Source organism: Nylanderia fulva, unplaced genomic scaffold, assembly GCF_048542155.1.
Source record: "Nylanderia fulva isolate GAGA-0341 unplaced genomic scaffold, ASM4854215v1 Scaffold1, whole genome shotgun sequence".
In the NCBI taxonomy this organism is placed as follows: Eukaryota; Metazoa; Arthropoda; class Insecta; order Hymenoptera; family Formicidae; genus Nylanderia; species Nylanderia fulva.
This window is the reverse complement of record NW_028189192.1, coordinates 1,980,279-1,998,962: the sequence shown is the minus strand read 5'-3', so window position 1 is coordinate 1,998,962 and position 18,684 is coordinate 1,980,279. Positions and strand designations below refer to the sequence as shown.

General features: G+C 33.5%; 3 protein-coding genes and 1 non-coding gene across 5 annotated transcripts; 2 read left to right on the top strand and 2 right to left on the bottom strand.

Annotated features, from left to right (window-relative positions):
- The first annotated feature begins 27 nt into the window (after window positions 1-27).
- On the top strand, window positions 28-134 carry LOC114928516 (U6 spliceosomal RNA). The gene has a single exon (XR_003819077.1). It is a non-coding gene; the product is annotated as a U6 spliceosomal RNA (small nuclear RNA).
- A 738-nt stretch (window positions 135-872) lies between these two features.
- Window positions 873-10,327, bottom strand: LOC114928316 (uncharacterized). 2 transcript variants are annotated; one of them, XM_029299420.2, is made up of 11 exons: window positions 10,224-10,327; window positions 9,854-9,953; window positions 6,454-7,043; window positions 5,227-6,233; window positions 4,980-5,134; window positions 4,738-4,908; window positions 4,347-4,655; window positions 4,112-4,268; window positions 3,918-4,042; window positions 2,493-3,119; window positions 873-1,453 (listed from the first exon to the last, which is right to left on the bottom strand). In XM_029299420.2, the coding sequence occupies exons 1-11, from the start codon at window positions 10,232-10,234 to the stop codon at window positions 1,277-1,279; spliced, it is 3,429 nt and encodes a 1,142-aa protein (XP_029155253.2). In that variant the 5' UTR covers window positions 10,235-10,327; the 3' UTR covers window positions 873-1,276. The 2 variants fall into 2 exon arrangements, with proteins under 2 accessions (XP_029155253.2, XP_029155254.2); XM_029299421.2 differs by lacking the exon at window positions 10,224-10,327 and adding an exon at window positions 10,073-10,217.
- Window positions 10,328-10,484: 157 nt separating this feature from the next.
- Dbp80 (putative ATP-dependent RNA helicase Dbp80) lies at window positions 10,485-13,387 on the top strand. The gene is made up of 8 exons (XM_029299430.2): window positions 10,485-10,742; window positions 11,034-11,269; window positions 11,357-11,449; window positions 11,528-11,745; window positions 11,825-12,002; window positions 12,083-12,320; window positions 12,548-12,710; window positions 12,827-13,387. Exons 1-8 carry the CDS (start codon window positions 10,680-10,682, stop codon window positions 13,078-13,080), a joined length of 1,443 nt encoding a protein of 480 aa, XP_029155263.1. The 5' UTR covers window positions 10,485-10,679; the 3' UTR covers window positions 13,081-13,387.
- On the bottom strand, window positions 13,220-18,322 carry LOC114928317 (heat shock protein 60A). The gene is made up of 5 exons (XM_029299422.2): window positions 18,037-18,322; window positions 16,543-16,954; window positions 15,779-16,365; window positions 15,391-15,694; window positions 13,220-15,175 (listed from the first exon to the last, which is right to left on the bottom strand). Exons 2-5 carry the CDS (start codon window positions 16,952-16,954, stop codon window positions 14,772-14,774), a joined length of 1,707 nt encoding a protein of 568 aa, XP_029155255.1. The 5' UTR covers window positions 18,037-18,322; the 3' UTR covers window positions 13,220-14,771.
- Window positions 18,323-18,684: the final 362 nt, after the last annotated feature.

Genomic DNA, 18,684 nt, shown 5'->3' with positions numbered 1-18,684 from the left:
TAAGGAACTTCTTTGACACATCTTATTGTACTTGCTTCGGCAGTACATATACTAAAATTGGAACGATACAGAGAAGATTAGCATGGCCCCTGCGCAAGGATGACACGCAAAATCGTGAAGCGTTCCACATTTTTTGCTGTTTTTATTATTAAAAATTAATTTTTGGTATAATATCGCACAAATACGATAAAAAATAGAGCGGTTTAAAAATGTATACACTATTTTTTTTTAACTAAAAAGAAAACGAGCAATTGATATTTTATTGAAAATTTTACTCATTAAATATAAATTAAATTTATGACAGTTTCGATATATTAATAAATTTAAGACCTGTTTTAATCTTTGTATTTTTAATTAGTAACCTTTAAAGAAAAGCAAAGAAGCCTTATATATTTTACTTCTTAGTTATTTTAAAAGCAAAAAATATTTACATATTGGTTTTTTTATTTATAATGTCCACTTTTATATTTTCCCCTTTACAAAAGAGTCTTATAAAGATAAATTTGGAAAAATGAATTTAACACATAAAATTAGAGTTAATACTTTAAATGAGCTGCAGTTTATTGTAATATGATTGTTTATGTACTATAAGATTATTATTGAGTATCTAGATTACAATATATTATTGATGCATATAATAGGATGTTTTATAATGTGTTTCTTTTCTTACTTAAATATACATTTATATTATATATATATATATATATATATTGTGACTCGCGAGATATTCCCTTCTGGATACAGCTGATTTTAATAGAATAGTTTTATTTTTGCTCGTAAAAGCACTATGGTTTTTTGAGAAAGTATTATCGCTATATATCACTACTTATAATAAACTTTGCGTACAATCATTCTTTTTTTCTATACTTGAATATTGTTGCATGTCATGTTTATTTTTTATGCACATCATTATACATTATTTTATATGAAATATACAATTGTTCCTTATATGTATGTACATAGACAAATTCTCGTAAATAACACTGAATGTCTCATGATTGTTTGAAAAAAAATTCGAGAATTCTTACTACCGTTTACATTCTTTCACTGGAATCTTCTGTGGAAGTTTCACTACATCTTCACTAAGCTTTACAAACTGTAGTATCGTGGAGTATATATATATATATACGTGTATAAAATATATATATAGATACATATTTTTATATTTATTAAATAAATCTGATGGACCTCGAAACGAAAAAAAATCAAAGAGAGGTCGCGATTTACATGGAATTAACGTAGAGAATATGCTGAGAATCTATTTCAAGATTCGTCTCTAAGATTTCTTCGCGATCGCCGTTACCACTTTATTGGCGAGAGTATTTTGCGGCACAAGCCGAACCGTAATCAGCGATAGATCTAGCATTTTACGCTGGTATTTCTTGTGAAACACCATGGCAGCGGATTGTGTCTTAAACACGATGGTCGCGTTACCCTCGCCCATACGTATGCTCTATAACACGAAGAATAGAGATTATGTTGTTAGATATATTAGATTGTCAAGTATATTTAAATAAATTAAAAGTGTCTATATATATATATATATATGTGTAAAGCAAGCAATAAAAAATGTGATAATTTTGAAAGAAAATTAATACGATTTGTCTGCGCTGCATACATTCTCGAGAGGAACAAAATAAGGAAGATTCATAAGTCACTAACAATTTCAATGTTTGCAGAATTTGCGATCTGGTTTTATTACAGTAATTATCTTTCAAATTCGTATTGCGATGTAAAGTTTACAGTGTAAAGTTTCATCACACATCAAGTTTCATCACACTTTTAAAGTTACTCACTGTCAGTTACATTCTTCAATAAGAAAAAAATAATAATGTTGGAAAAATGATATAAACTAAATATATTTATGTGTCAATTTGGTATCAAATAATGATTATAAGTAACATTATAAAATATTTTTAGATATTTTTAGATCATTTATATGCATGTAATAATCTTTGGTCAATATATATCATTACATTATATGCAAATGTAATGTATTTAGAACATTTTAACATTTGTTATAGAATCTATAATTTTAATAATTAAACGTAAAACAAAATGCATTATAATATATGCATGTACCATATGTAAAAAGCGTTATAAAAGTATAAAGATATTACTTATTCCTAATTATTCCTAATAATACTATAATCATTGGAATAAAATTAGCTATCTAAGTTGATAGCTAAAGAAGATCAAAGATATACATATCAAATACAAATCTCTAATATTTTGCTGTAATACCTTCTAGTTGCAACTAATTCTATAAGAAATAATACATTTATTATTTTACATGCACATATATCCAAGTTCATGTCGAGAAATAAAAAGCACATGCAAAAAAATTAATCGTCTTGCTTTTTTTAAGTTAAGAAAATACATGAAACGTGTATATAGTAAATGTAATAAGCATGTCAACAAAAATTATATACGTAATAAAAATAATAAAACTGAGTGTGCCAGGTGAAATATTCTCATGTAAATATAGTCACCTCAATAGTTCCGATGGCTTGACACATACGTCTGATTTGGGCCTCAGAAGTGCTTGCAGCCAAATTCTCTAATTTAACCGTGTTCGTTTTTATCTCGGGTAATTTTTTCACTTGAACTGCAGATTTTTGTAACACGATTCGCTGAGAATTTTGTTGCGTATTTGTGACTTTTTGACCGTGAACGTTCACGTTATCGTTGATTACAGTTTTCTGTAGACTACCAGGTGTTTTATGCGTCATCACTCTCTGACCAATATTCGTGGTTTTCGGTCCAACAGTTCCAGATTTTTGTAATGTATTAGCCTGATTCTGTATGATTTTCTGCGTTTGCACAACTTGCATATTTGGCACTACTTTTTGTTGCAGTCCCTGATTCTTTTGCAGATTGGAGACAGTTTTCTGTATCGTGGTAGCGATAACCTTTTGAGCATTTAATAGAGGCTTTTGTATGACGACTCTTCGTGTGCCAGGTTGTTGTATCACTTGTCTTACTTGTACATTATCGTTGACTTGATTAATTGCGTATCCGGAGGTATTATCTCTCGAACCGATTGTATCTGACAAATCGGTAGTTTGTATAGTTGGTATCGTTCTAACAATTCGCACATTAGATGGTCTGTCTGCAGCCTATAACAAAAAATACATTATTTTAGATAAACGTTTGCATCAATTTATATATAACTACTATTAAAACTTATATATAATTACTATTATAACTACTATTAATTAATTATTTGATTACAATAATAATAATGTAAAACACATACTTGGACTAAATTACACTAACATTATATATTTCCTAAACAATTTACTTTAATTAAAGAGTTTGCCAACTTTTAGTTTTTTAAAATTTGTTAAAATATGTTTATAGAGTCTGAAGGAAGAATGAGAAAAAAAAAACAATTTATTAAAAAAGCACATTTTATTGGAATATAAGGAAAATGTACACAATAACTTTTAAAAAAATTGTATGTGTAATTAAATAATATTTTATTTAAAAATGTATATATGTAATTAATAATAAAATGTATATTATTTTTAAGAAATAATATTTTCTACTATTATAATTAATAAATATGCAGTATAACACTGCTGATTCTGAAGAGAAAATTTGTTCAGTCTAAATATACTGATCTATATTCAATTTTTATATGCATTTAAGTATATTTACATATAATTATGTAACATTTTGTATCTGTGCATAAGTTCAATTATGTAAATTGTATTACGAAATACTATCACTGAGTCATATATATATCCTTGTTATTTATAATTTAATTATATGCATGTGGAAGGAATTTGTTGTAAAATTTCAAGCACAGAAATATATATATATATTATACAATTGTATAATTTATACATTTCGTCATCGAGAAATCAATCATGACTGAAAGATATAATATAATGATACATTTAATGTTGTACCTCTGTGCTCTGTACATTGGTAGGACGACCGCGTCCTTTAGCAACACCAGGGCGTGTTTTAACATCCTTTACAATCCCCATCAATGCTGACGCAGGTTTCATTTCTTGTTGTGTATTTTCGTTCACTAAAATATTTCGGTTGATAAGAAAAACATAGAGGTGTTTGTACAAGTGTGGACAACAAATCAATTTACCTGGAGTACTTGAATCCATCTTGATATCTTCACTTTGTTTCTCCATCGCAGCCATCTTACGCCTGTTTTCCTTCTCGCGTAATATTCTCTCCCGAAGACGTTTTTGCTCTTCCATTTTCTTGCGGTATTCCTGCATCTCCGGATCATTATCTTCCTCCTAAAATCATAACTTTGCGATGTATTTAAATTCTATCATTATTTCGAAGCAAATTTCCTTGTAGAATGAGAAATTCACCTTGTCAGCAACAAGTTCATTTGTCGTATCCACTCTTCGTATTTCTTGAAGATTTCTGTTAGACGGCTTATTGCGTTTTGGACTTACTTCCCGCGATCCCTTGTCCAAAGATTCAGGTATCCTTTTTTGCGGCGGTCTATTTGGTCCACGGGGTGCAATGTTCGGCGGTCTAGAAAATTTCATATTGTGAACCTGATCGTAAGAATCGCTACGGTACGTATTCGGTGGCGTTCTGCTCCTTTGCGTATGATCATTCCTTGCTCGTAGCGGTAAATCTCTCTCACGATAATTTTGAGAGCCTCTGTAATCCTAATGTAGAGAAAACGAGACGATTGAAACTAATGATCTAATACAAGTGCATCATGCTTTTGATATTAAACATAATATTTACTTCTGGATAACTATCCTTTTGCTCCCATTGGCTATCTAATTTATATTTATTATCACTGTAATTTCCCTCTCGGGAATAATTGTTATCCGAGGAATAATGTTTATTCGGGCTATTCTGAGGCTTCTGTGGTCTATTTTCTTGCCACACATCGGAAAAATATGCGTATGGATCCTATAATGCGGATATTGATAATTTTTAATTATTTTTATTTTTTTGCTTTCATGTATTACGCAATTACTTACGTCACTTTTATTCTGCTGATAGTTTTGATGATACTGCGATGAACCTTGTTGGGCCTGATTATAGAGTCCCTGATTTTGATACGATGGTGGTTGTGAAAACTGTCCACCGTGAGAAACTGGAGTTTGTTGTTGATTAGAATCCCAAACAAGTCGAGCTGTCATGTAATTATTAGAGAAAAAATTTTTTAGCAAAAATATCAATAATCTAAATACATTCGATATAAATGATTATTTTAAAAGCACTTACCATCGTTCGCGGGTTGAACGGTGCCTCTAAAATGAGGATTGATTAGAATCTTGTGGCCTGGAGGTAAAGACACACTGTGTGGTACATTAGGCGCCGACTGTTGTGATACCGGTTGCATCGTATTATTAAATTGGTTACTGGGTACTTGATCGGAAGGATGAAAACCAACTCTTGTGTCGTACTGATTCCGACCTTCGAATTGGGGTTCTTGAAATTGCGGCGGTGGTGGCGGCGGCGGCGGCAGTCTGTTCTCGAAGGGCGGTGGTTGACTAGACATTTGCACGTTCGGCGGTAGATTTTGCATAGGTGGACCTTGAGAGGCGCTTGGCAGCGGTTGCTGCTGGCGCGGGAATCCCTGGCCTATAGACACTGGTAGATTTCCTCCTCCGGGTAACAACAAACTGGGCTGATTTCCAGGCAGTAACAGGCAGTTCGGGTTACCGAGAAGCGATCCTCCTCCTCCTCCTCCTCCCGGATTTCCTTGCAACAAGGGTCCTCCCTGATTACTCTGCATACTCGGTCGATTTTCCTGCATGACGCCGCCTGGATTTTGAAACGGCGGTTGTATCGGCGGATGATTCGGCGGATGATTCGGTGGATGATTCGGCGGATGATTCGGTGGATGATTCGACGGATGATATGGCGGCTGCTGGTTAGGCGGACAATTATAGCCTGGTCCTTGCATGGATCCTCCCGCCAAGGGAGGATTCCTAAGTCCGTACTCGGGCAGCCTTTGGCTACCGATCGGACGCGGTCCCATCAGGCCCTGAAATTGTCCGGGACTAAACTGAGGCCTGTTCTCCGCAAATTGCACCGGTGGCCCTTGCAATGGACCGTTCGGGCCGAAGGGCTGTTGAAAAGGCTGTTGTGGATTAGCCTGTTGATACATTATCTGCTGATTTGGTACGTTACTTGGTACACCAAGGAGACACGGTGGTCTGGTCTCTATTAGTGGCGGTCTACAAGCAGGTGGCTGATCAAAATTACCTGGTCGTGGCGCACCAAATCTGCAAATGAGACATTTCATTAAAATGTATATCTATTAGTTGGAACAAATACAGTACCGGTCAAAATTATATAATTTTAAAGGTGATATTATATTTTGATTTTTTCAGCATAACTTGTTTTAAAGTGTACGGATCTCTATCAAATCATAACATGTTTTGAAGAATATATGTATATATATATTTTCTATTACCATATTAATTATTAAGATTCCATCGTTACCTTGGATTGAAGTTTCCAGTATTTTGTACGTTAAATCGTCCTCCTCTGCTTCCTCTTACTCCACGGCCTCGTCCTCTTCCTCTGAACGGCGCTCTGGATGGTTCCGACGTGACGACATTCTCTAAGGTATCCGGGATATCATTGTTCATCTTTGGAGAAATCATTGTACGCTCGTTTTGAAATCTGTTACGCCTTTCCTTCGCCTCCTCGCAGTCGTCGTCCTCCATTCCTTGTCCGTTGCCGACGTAAACAGTCTTCTGCACGTTTCTTTGGAGCTTCTCGCGCAGATCGCCCTTGCCAATATTATTAGAAATATTAACGCTATTGGACTCCGAGTTTTGATCAGACTGACGCGATGCCTGCTCATTCGCGTACCGCTGGGCACCGTCGTCTTGCTCGTAATACGACGACGTAGTTTGTATCTCCATCGGATGTTCTCCATCTTTATAGAAATCGTTATCGCTATGTTTATCAGTATTGCCTCTACTAAACTCTATATTCTCGTCTTCGCCATCTAAGTCGTCGAGCGCGTCCGTGACTCCTAAGTCCAGTACATCATCTGTTTCCTCTTCTCCCTTATAGCTATTCTGCTGCTCGGGGAATCAAATTGGCAGATATTTGTAATGCAAATACGTGATATTTATCCATATAATGTAGTTATAATCTATGTATCATTATTGTAACTAATGTGTATCTAAAGTGTGCGCAAATGGAATTATCCTCCTTTCTCTCCAACAAAGTTTGTGGAAAAACTATCGATATGTACACTCGCATATTGTATAAGTTCTGATTCCTGATTTTGGTCCTGATAATATTTGATCCCCACACGATAAGCGTAACTTTTAGAGTGAATTTTCTTCTTTAAAGATTTACTTCTTCTACACCAATGTACTATATTAACACATACTGGAGGAAACATGCTCTTATCTCTAATGGTAATAATAATATGAAACAGAAAGATCTTATAAACAAATGTGAGTGAGGATGGCAAGTCCGAGTACACAGTGATGGAAAAATGTGACTATGTGCATATGATACCTTTTCGATAACATGTAACAGCTGGTTACTTATATCGATAAAATACTAATCGATGATGAAATATGTAACATTCGATGTACCACTTTTGTATAATAAAAGCTTTGTTTAGGCCTTGTATAAGATTAAACTTGCATAGTATAGTATGATATAATTCAGTCTATAGAATTCGATATATGTATACAATTATACAACAGAATTTTACAAGTACAATTTGTCAAATATGTTTACTTTTTTCAATTTAAGCGCAAATTTTATATAAACACATATAAACATAATCATATTAAAGACAAAAGAATTACAATAATGTTCAATGTAAACTTTAATCAAATACAAATAAAATGTATATATTCTTCTTAATTTTAAAAACTTGCAATAAGTTTTAAAGTAGCATCAATATATAATATGATTACATTAAATGGAAAAATTCAAGTTATAAAGAAATCAGAATATTTCTTATTGCATCATATAACTGAATTATTTCTTACACCTTGATTTGTTGGATGATCTGGGAACACTTAATACTAGAAATCGCAATATACAATTTTGTATTAAAAAACCCGAAATGTATCTAGCTTTTTACACAATCGCTAAATTGTTGAAAGTTGAACAAAGTTCATAATATACATTTGAATGGCCTAATATAAGAATTTACATCATAATAGAAAGTTCTCTCTATATAATTTTCTCTATAAAAATTTATATGCATATTTAACAAAATTTATTTACTATTTTTAGATATACAAAAAATTATAAATTTATTTTTAACAATAACAATTTTTTAAATCATAAAACATTACAATATTAATGTTATATAAATCAGCAGAAAAAAATATTTAATAATAAATAAATTTTTATTTATAATAATGTATCTATATTTCTTATATTTGTCACCTTACATTAGACCATTCTTAAAACTCTTCTGGTAAGTGAGGCGAGATATAATCATAAAGATTTACAAATTAGAGATGGGTAAATTTGCAAATTATTAAATTGTGTATATAGTCATCAAATTGTTATTTAAATGGACTTAGAAACATAGATTTGCATATTTTTTTCTATTCACTTTCCACATTTTTGATATCTCGCTTAATCTTAATATACAAAAATTACAATCGCATTTATACGCAGTAGGTGAAACAAATACATGTAGCATTCTCATAATATCAAATAAGCATCTTCTAATGTAATACTTGTCTAAAGAATTATCTATACAAATTATTTGCATTTTTAGAGAGAAACATTTTAAAACAACATTTCAAATTGTTGAATATACAAAAAAACGTCATTATATTATAAAATAAGATAAATTATAGTAATATCAAATTTTTTGTCTGCATTAATTTCCAATCTAGTAAGCAAATGTTATTTGTATTTGTATAACTTTTTGTTTTATTATCAGAACACTTGGTTGTAACAGCTACCTGTATTTTTTTCAACCTGTATAAAATTTTGTAGCTGTTCATTAATACAAATCGTAATGCCTGTATCAAGCATATATCTTTTATATTGCAGTAACAATTTTCACGACCATTTGCAGTCAAGCAGAAGTGTTCGTGCTGCATCTTGTTGAACAGTCTCAATTTCACGAATTTTTACATGTGTAAAATATTTACTTTCTAAATTGTAAATTATATATATATTTACAATTTTTAATAAATGTAATGTTGTAAATTATATATCCACAATTTTTAACCAGAAAAATATTTAATATTACGAATATTATGTATGTATATGAATACATCTATGAACATTAGGGCTAATATAATAATTATACATCACGCATATGTTTGAAACTTTGGAATTCAAAAATACATGAATTAGGTACTTTTAGCACATTCAACAGTTCGCTAATCAAATTATTGTGCATAATTAACGCAGTTTTAATTTTTTCAGTTTATGCATAAAAAGCATTAAACATTTTTTTTAATACACAGGTAATAATATAAATATATACATTAAAAATATGATTTGCTATATAAAATAAAAAATTTTAAACAAAAATCAAGTCTAACTTTTCTTCGTCTATTGGAAACCTTTGTAAAAAAAAATATTAAAGGAATGTCAATATCATTACTTTTAATTATCATTTTGATATTCCTATTGTTGTCAATTGTTGAGAACAAATGATATATATATATATATATATATATATATATATATATATATATATATATATATATAACTGCAGCAATTGCTTTTGAATAAATTAGGTCAACAAAAGCAAAATGTATATGAACAAAAAATTAAAAAATAAAGTATTTTAAAATTAAGGCAGCAATGCACGATTGAAATAACCGAATATATCAAAGGAGTATAAATACTTTCATCCGAATGAAAAATAATGGGTAAACAATATGCTCACCCTCTCTATTTCATAGTCATCAGCTAGAAGTGCCTCTTCCTCGTCGTTACCCAGATCATATTCCTCGTCCCCAAGATCTTCGTCTAGCAAGGTATCGTCACTGGAAAGAGAGATAGATAATGTTTTAGGGAACGAATTTGAACGAGACGCTAATCTGGGAAAGCTTTCTCGCCTCTCGAGTCACAACAACGTCATTGTTAGGCGTTCGTCGATTCTAACCTGATCATTCTCGCCTCTCGCTAACGCGATCGCGTCTCTCCGAAAACGATTGCTTAACTTATCATTCTTGACGGGTGAATTGAACGTACGAATTGAAATTCGAGAGTCGCCTTTTTTGCTATTCTTTCGCCTAAGAAACGAAAACACTTACTGCTCTGACATGGTAAACCTTCAGTTTCTCGCAAGGTAGAAAGGAGTAATGATGGCCGCGATATATCGGGAGCTGTGATATCGATAAGTGTTGGAGAGAAGTGGAAGAGGAAAATGAGCGATCGATCAATCGGTTATTTTTTGTTACCGGAGTCTAGTGAAAATTGTGGTGGATAATTTGTGGTATCTAGAGGAATTAATTTCTCGGCGTTGACAGTTCCGCAATTCGAGTTTCGTAGTTTCACCGCCAGGCGGCGCCAGCATCGATTCGGAGCTGCTGACGCTGATTCGAGTCCGTCCGTCATCGTCACTCGTCATTCTTCGCGACCCATTACGACGTCAGGGATTATATTATCGTACACACTTTGCCCGTTCTTTATTTGTTAACGGAATAAGCAATCGGATATTTTGATTCACACACATAGAAATCGTGAAAGAATTTAGAAACGACGCATCGATGGCTTCGACTAAGGTCGACTGGGGCCAATATGCCGATGAACAGGACAAATTGGCGTCGAAGGTAACAAGAGAGATTCTCGCGGGAAATATATTACACATTCGCTCGAGCGTAATTCTTTTCGTGTTTGCAATGTTCATTTAAAAATGCGACAGGAAAATCACTGTTCTTCGTAGAATCGGCGACTCGCTACATATTCTTGATCCCACGATTTATTTTGATTTTTGTCTGTGCGATAATGTAACCGGTACCTTTTTTTTTTTTTTTTTTTCAATACACTGCTTGTGTTTTAGATTCTCAGTGTTCCTCGTTTGAACTTGATCGAATAATTTATTGATTATATATGTCATATAGGTGACAAACTTGAATTTAAATAAAATAAGCCCAGCTGCGACCACTCCTCCTGTGTCTGTGAATGATTCAAAGAGTGATGATGATACATCGGAGGAACAAATTTCGCCAGCGGAGAAATCTCTTCTGCAAAAGATTATAAGGAAAGGATTAGTTGAAACCACGAAAGATGTAGAGATTCAAAGAAAGGATCCAAGTTCTCCGTTATACAGTGTCAAAACATTTGATGCTCTTCATCTGTAAATAATTATAATAATCTTTATTTTCACACTCAAATATTAACACATAATGACATTTTTTTTTACATATATCAATTTTTAATTTAGCAAACCTGCGTTATTGAAAGGAGTGTATGCTATGGGATTCAATGCCCCATCTAGAATTCAAGAAACTGCTTTACCTACTTTACTCGCTGATCCGTAAGCGTAATCTAATTGTTTTCTATTTCTATATTTTCTTAAGATGCAGTCTTTAAACTGTTAGGACAATTTTTTTAGACCACAAAATATGATTGCACAATCTCAATCTGGAACTGGTAAGACAGCTGCATTTGTACTTGCCATGTTAAGTCGAGTGGATCCTACAAAAGATTACCCACAAGTACTTTGTTTATCGCCAACTTATGAATTAGCGATCCAAACGGGCGAAGTAGCGGCAAGAATGTCACGCTTTTGCCCAGAGATAAAAATAAAGTATGCTGTGAGAGGAGAAGAAAGTAATACATTATTTTCTTATGCAATTTGAATTATTTGTTGTGCAACTTCTACAATTGACACTTATTTTAATCATTTCAGTAAGCCGTGGATTAAAGATTACTGAGCACATAATTATAGGAACTCCAGGAAAAGTGCTAGATTGGGGACAAAAATTTAAATTTTTTGATTTAAGCAAAATATCTGTGTTTGTATTGGATGAAGCGGATGTAATGATTGCTACACAAGGTCATCAAGACCAATGCATTCGTATCCATAAGTAATTTCTCAAATATTGCATCACATATAACAAAATGTTTGTTTTATGTGAGACATTACTTATATTTACTTTATGTGCAGATTACTCCCACGTACATGTCAAATGATGTTTTTCTCTGCGACATATGAACCAGAAGTGATGAACTTTGCAGAGATTATAGTCAGTAATCCATTAATAATACGACTATTAAGAGAAGAGGAAAGTCTAGACAATATAAAACAATACTACATTAAGTGCAAAAACATAGATGAAAAGTATACAGCCATTACCAATATCTATGGTGTAATAACAATTGGACAAGCAATTATTTTTTGTCATGTAAGAACTTTGAACTTGTATTTAAAAAATTGATCAAATCCTAAATAAGTAAATGCAGATATTTGAAATAACCAGTGATTCAAATAAAAATATTAAACACAATCCTCTCGACCAAACTGGCAATATTTATTTATTAAATAAGAATCAACGAATATTGCCAGTTTGGTCGAGAGGAGTGTGTTTATTATTCCTAAATAAGTGTTGTGATAAAAATGTATTATTTTTAGACTAAAAAGACAGCCAGTTGGTTGGCGGAGAAGATGACAAAAGATGGACATGCAGTAGCGATACTGTCTGGTGACTTGACAGTTGAACAAAGAATTTCCGTGCTAGATAGATTTAGAGCAGGACTTGAAAAAGTTCTCATCACTACAAACGTCCTAGCCAGAGGTAAATATAACAATGCAATATATAGTGCAAGTAAATCTATGAATTTTGTTAGTAGTTACACTTAAACGTACTGTAACAAATATATAAAGATGATAATAATTTATAATATTTGACAGGTATCGACGTAGAACAGGTGACAATAGTGGTTAACTTTGACCTGCCGATGGATCAAAAACGACAAGCCGATTGCGAAACGTATTTGCACAGGATTGGCAGAACAGGTCGATTCGGTAAATCGGGGATTGCCATTAATTTAATTGATTCACCGCACGCGATGCAATTGTGCAAAGACATAGAGAAACACTTTGGCAAGAAAATTCATTACCTAGACGCAGAAGATGCCGACGAGATCGAGAAGATTGGCGCTTAGATATAAATATATAGCGAACATAAGTATGCTTTTTATTATGGATATATCTACATCTAAGCTTAATATATATATATATATAATATTTTTTAAAATGGACTTCTTTGTATTTTGAATATGAAATATTTCTTTTTCATACACACACACAAACACACACACCAATTCTACACTAAAAAATTGCTTTTTTTCTTCCTCTTACACTTCTGCTGTCTTTCTCTCTACCTCTCCCGCAACTATATTTTGTACATTTTATTGGATTAAAATGATTGGATAAAAAATATGGTAGGAATAAACATATTTTTGAAAAATATTTATATGTTGCAAGTGCTCTAGACTCGCGCATGCTTGTAAGAAACAATCTATTTATTTACGTTGAGGTTCAAATTTAAACTTTGTTTTTCAAAGACAAGAGCGGAATATCTTTTCAATTAATTAATATAATTCTATATCTTCTTGATTTTATAGTAATTTTATGTTATATAAAAAAATCGATAGGCACAAGTACTTGGAGTTTGCGTAATATGAAAAATTTACGAAAGTATAAAGATGAGAATATTTTTTTTTTCAAATATGTCTTGATTGCATGTGATTTGATCAGCCTGAATACCTAGATGTTTATAATCTCAGAAAATAATAGTAATTTAATTATAGGATAATATTCTGAAAATATAAATGTCAACAGATATTTAAGATGATCATGTCGTAATAGGCCCATATGTAAAATAATGAATGACTGAAGATATATACATGTAATAGAGATTGTTTTTGACATGTTTGATTGTTTGACATATATTTATATAGCATATTTAGTGTTTAATATATTACTATTGAAAAAGCAAGTGTAATAAAACAAGACAATGGATAATAAGAATGTTTATACTCTAATAAAAATTTTCATTTATCAACTCTTGATTATTTACTTGTTTGCAATAATAGTTTGTAAAATTATTATAACACGCACACATAGAAAGAGAAGTTGTAATTTTAACGTACATTTATTAAAGCAGAAAATAAATTTAATAATTATAAAAAATTATGAATCTAAATATATTTAACCTTCCATAATTAACACATACATTCATATCTTTACATTTACAATTCTAATGAATGTTACATAACTAGAAAACTGAAATATATCAAGCATTGAACAAGACCTATTCATTTCTGATTTTATAAAACAATTATCATATGGAATATGGGAAATTCAACGATGGACAAAATAATTGAAATTTATTTAAAAATTATCATGTAATTGGTTAAATCGTTAATTCGCCACAAAATCACCTGTATAAACATATCAACAAGTTTCATAATGTAGTAACCGTTTTTTTTTACAATTAAATGCATTTGTATATTTGAAACATTCCTACATGTACTACATGTATACTTCGCTTAAATTAAAAATAATGAATGATCTGCATATACTATTTGTAACGTTACAGATCCCTAGAACAGAAGCAAATGTAAAACAAACGACGAATTCATACGATGGATTCGTATATCAGATGCGTCGAGTGTTATCACTTTTAATGTTTCAAAATACAAACTGTGATCGGAGATCTCTGTTTCGCTCGAATAGAGATTAAATGTCCGAATCTATTTCAACAACGTTGCGCGGCTGTGTCTCATAACGTACAGGATCGCGGTACAAATATGATGTTCCTTTCTCAGTCTTTGTCTATTTTTTGTTCTTTTTACATGCCCATACCACCCATACCCATACCACCCATTCCTCCCATTCCTCCCATACCGCCCATCGGCGTCTCCTCCTTGGGTAACTCGGTGACGACCGCTTCCGCCGTCGTCAAGAGCGACGCGACACCCGCCGCATCGGTGAGTGCCGTGCGTACGACCTTTGTGGGATCGATGATGCCCGCTTCAATCATATCGACGTATTCGTCCTTCAAAGCGTCGTAACCCAATTTGCCCTCACTCACTTTGGACACCACCACACTGGCGTCGACACCGGCGTTTTGTGCGATCTGTAGGCATGGCACACGCAAAGCGTCCGCTATAATTTTCACCCCGGTCTCCTGATCGCTGTTCACCGGCTTGAGCTGTTGCAGGGCCGGAATGCATCTCAACAGAGCAGTGCCACCTGTAAGAAAAACCGTCGTCATAATATTATATTTATTAGTGTATACACAAAAACACACTCTCATGAAGTCTGTTCTTTTCAGCTGAACTGGCTGCATTAGAGTTCAGAGTTTATCTTTTTTACTCTACATTGGAAAGAAAGAAATAACTCTAAACTAGTGCAGTCAGTTCAGCTGAAAAGAATAGACCTGGTGAAACGAGGAGATCGAGATTTACCTCCGGGAACAATTCCTTCCTCGACAGCGGCGCGAGTGGCGTTGAGCGCATCATGTACACGGTCCTTCTTTTCGTTAACTTCTACCTCGCTGCTTCCGCCAACTCTCAGGACAGCGACTCCAGAGGCTAACCTCGCCAAACGTTCTTGCAGCTTTTCCTTCTCATAGTCGGACGTAGTGTTCTCGATTTGATCCCTGATCTGATCAGCTCTTCTGTCGATATCAGTTTTTTTCCCTTTGCCCTTCAGAATAAGAGTGTCATCCTTTGTGATGATAATTTCTCCTACCTGACCCAAGTCGCTTGCCTGAAAAGTAAATTATTTATGAAATTCTACAACATTGATTGAGAGCTATAGGCTGTTGAATTATTAAATCAGACATATATTTACCTGGATGTCTTCTAGTTTGACAAGATTAGCGTCATCGCCGAATACAATGCCACCGGTAGCTATTGCCATATCTTGAAGAGTAGCTTTTCTGTTATCACCAAAACCAGGAGCTTTAACCGCAGCCACTGGCAGTGAGATTTTTAAACGGTTGACAACGAGCGTCGACAGAGCCTCGCCATCTACATCCTCGGCAATTATAATCAGAGGTTTGCGTTGCGTGTTGGCCAGTTCTAATGCGGGAATAATACTCTGCACAGAGGAGATCTTCTTTTCGCTAAAGAGAAGGAGCGCGTCTTGAAACTCGACTTTGGCTCCTTTACTGGAATTGATGAAGTATGGAGAGATGTAGCCCCTATCGAATTTCAATCCCTCTATGACCTCCAGCTCGTCATTGAGAGTTTTACCATCCTTTACAGTGATCACACCATCCTTTCCAACTTTCTTCATGGCATCAGATATTAAATTGCCAACGGCTTGATCACCGTTAGCGGATATCGTTGCTACCTGGGCAATTTCTTCGGGTGTCGTGACTGGTTTACTCAAAGTTTTCAATTCATCTTTTATTTTATCTACCGCCAACATTACACCTGAAAGGTCACAGACTTTTTAATAAATAATTCCGACAAAAATATATCAAGTATACATAAACTAATCTTAAATTTATCTCGCAGTGCAAGGTCAAAAAATAAAATTTCCTAAGACACTGCATGATACGTAAAAGATATTAAGTTAACTTATCAATTATATAAAATTGATCCTCTTACCTCGTCTGATTTCTATAGGATTTGCACCTTTGCTGATCTTTTCAAATCCTTCTTTGGCTATAGCTCTAGCTAATACAGTTGCAGTTGTGGTACCATCACCGGCTTCCTCATTTGTATTATTAGCTACATCTTGTACTAATTTAGCTCCGACATTTTGAAACTTATCCTTTAATTCGATGCTTTTTGCCACAGTTACGCCGTCTTTCGTGATCTTTGGACCTCCAAAGCTTTGTTCCACAATAACATTGCGGCCTTTAGGGCCCATCGTCACTGCAACGGCGTCTGCTAAAATGTCTACACCTTGCAACATCAAAGCACGAACGTCCGTTCCAAAACGCACATCTTTGGCATAAGTACGTGCCTGGAACTGGCGTAGGGCAGTTCCTTTCAATATGGTAGATAGTCTGTGCATCTAAAAAGAAACATAATTAATATCAGTCGAGGTTCTAATTTTAAACCATATCATTTTAACAATGTATATAATATATATAAGAGATATTTAGAAACGCGCATCAAAAAACATAGAAATAATATCAAAGACACTACATTGCATTCAGTCGTTAGTTTGCATCGGATCTTGCATCAAGAAAAACAAACAAGAAAAAGAGAAATTGTAGAAATGTTTTATATAAAAAAACAAAGTAAAGTCGACTTTTACCATTGAGGAAAGATTTTTATTAATTATTACTGGCAAACCTTAAGAATTATTATCTATAATATATATAAGTTTAACTTAAAAAAGTAACTTTGTATTTTCTGATGCAATTTTTAAAAGTATATTGAAACAATCACTTTTCTTGTTAATTGTATTATTATAAATAAAAAAAAGATAAAATATTTAATTTAAAATAAAAAATATCTTCCACTAGACAGATAAAGATTAATAAATTAAGATAAATTATTATAAGAGAATCTTGCATATCGTGTAAGCATGTAACAAAAAGATTGTAAAAATATTCAAAATATCTGTTAAATTCAACTCAATTCTCACTTCTCTTGTTAATTGTATTATTATAAACAAAAAAAGATAAATATTTAATTGATACAAAATTAAAAAAAAATCTTATACTAGACAGATAGATTAATAAATTAAGATAAATTATTATAAGAGAATCTTGCACATCGTGTAAGCATATAACAAAGAGATCGCAAAAATCTTGTAAATATCTATCAAATTCAGCTAAAATATTCTTATCATAAATTATCTTCTCAATCTCAGGATGAAAATGTGGTTATGTAAAGTTCCGCGTGGGACCGCGAGGTTAAGAGATTCCCGAAGTAAAACCATTGCTTCCGCGGATCGCGGAAAATCCGGAAAACCCTCTGGACCCGGGGTTTCGGGAACCCCGAGGCTCATTTTTCGAGAATCGTCTTCTGGAAGAAACGAGAATCCCGTCGACGATTCGCGAAGATCGCGCACGCGGAACTTTCCGGCCGGCTAAATTCGCCTCGGGGAATTTTCCTCGCGATCTTTCCCGCGTCGTTTCCTCTCACCTTCGATCCTTAATAAGGTGCTCCTCGGCGAAATTAATAGACCGGTGTCGATCGACGTCGAGAAACGGAGAGTTGAAGATCGGCGCGAAGTGACCCGCACACGTTGTCTGCGCGACTCGGAACGAAATGGAACTGGATGAGCGAGAATGAGAGAGACGAGAGATAATCCCCTCCTCTTTTTCCAACCTCTTCCTTATCTTTCCACCACGTTCGACTGAATTCGACGGACATTAATTTCGAATAATAATTAGGACGATCAAAATTCGAGCTTCGTGTACAGAAAATAAATTAAAGGAGGAAACAGAATTAAAGGTGGTCTTCTTTCAAGGTTTAATGAATATTTTCTTTCATAGAAACGCAAATAATATATATATATATATATATATATATATATGGAACGAGACCTCCGCGTGGAACAGATTCTAGAAAGTACGACGATCCCGCGTGACGCAATCAGCTGGTGTCGTCAGTCATCCTCGCATATCTATATGTTCCCTTTTTATTATCGTATATTTGGAAGTTAGCGCCTTATTTTTAACGCGACTGTTCGAGAAAACGAATATCAAAAATTCGAAACTTTCCTATTTTTGCTTATTATTTATACATGTCATATAGCGAGATTTAAATTCGATGTAAAGACGTTTTTTC

Coding starts and splice junctions, on each gene's coding strand:
- LOC114928316 (XM_029299420.2), bottom strand. Junction 4,909..4,979: donor ATCAGCAGAATAAAAGTGAC/GTAAGTAATTGC, acceptor TCCGCATTATAG/GATCCATACGCATATTTTTC. Junction 3,120..3,917: donor CCAATGTACAGAGCACAGAG/GTACAACATTAA, acceptor TTTTTGTTATAG/GCTGCAGACAGACCATCTAA.
- Dbp80 (XM_029299430.2), top strand. CDS start 10,680: ATGGCTTCGACTAAGGTCGACTGGGGCCAATATGCCGATGAACAGGAC. Junction 11,450..11,527: donor CCTACTTTACTCGCTGATCC/GTAAGCGTAATC, acceptor CAATTTTTTTAG/ACCACAAAATATGATTGCAC. Junction 11,746..11,824: donor TGCTGTGAGAGGAGAAGAAA/GTAATACATTAT, acceptor TAATCATTTCAG/TAAGCCGTGGATTAAAGATT.
- LOC114928317 (XM_029299422.2), bottom strand. CDS start 16,954: ATGCACAGACTATCTACCATATTGAAAGGAACTGCCCTACGCCAGTTC. Junction 16,366..16,542: donor TCCTATAGAAATCAGACGAG/GTAAGAGGATCA, acceptor GTGACCTTTCAG/GTGTAATGTTGGCGGTAGAT. Junction 15,695..15,778: donor TCAAACTAGAAGACATCCAG/GTAAATATATGT, acceptor TTTACTTTTCAG/GCAAGCGACTTGGGTCAGGT.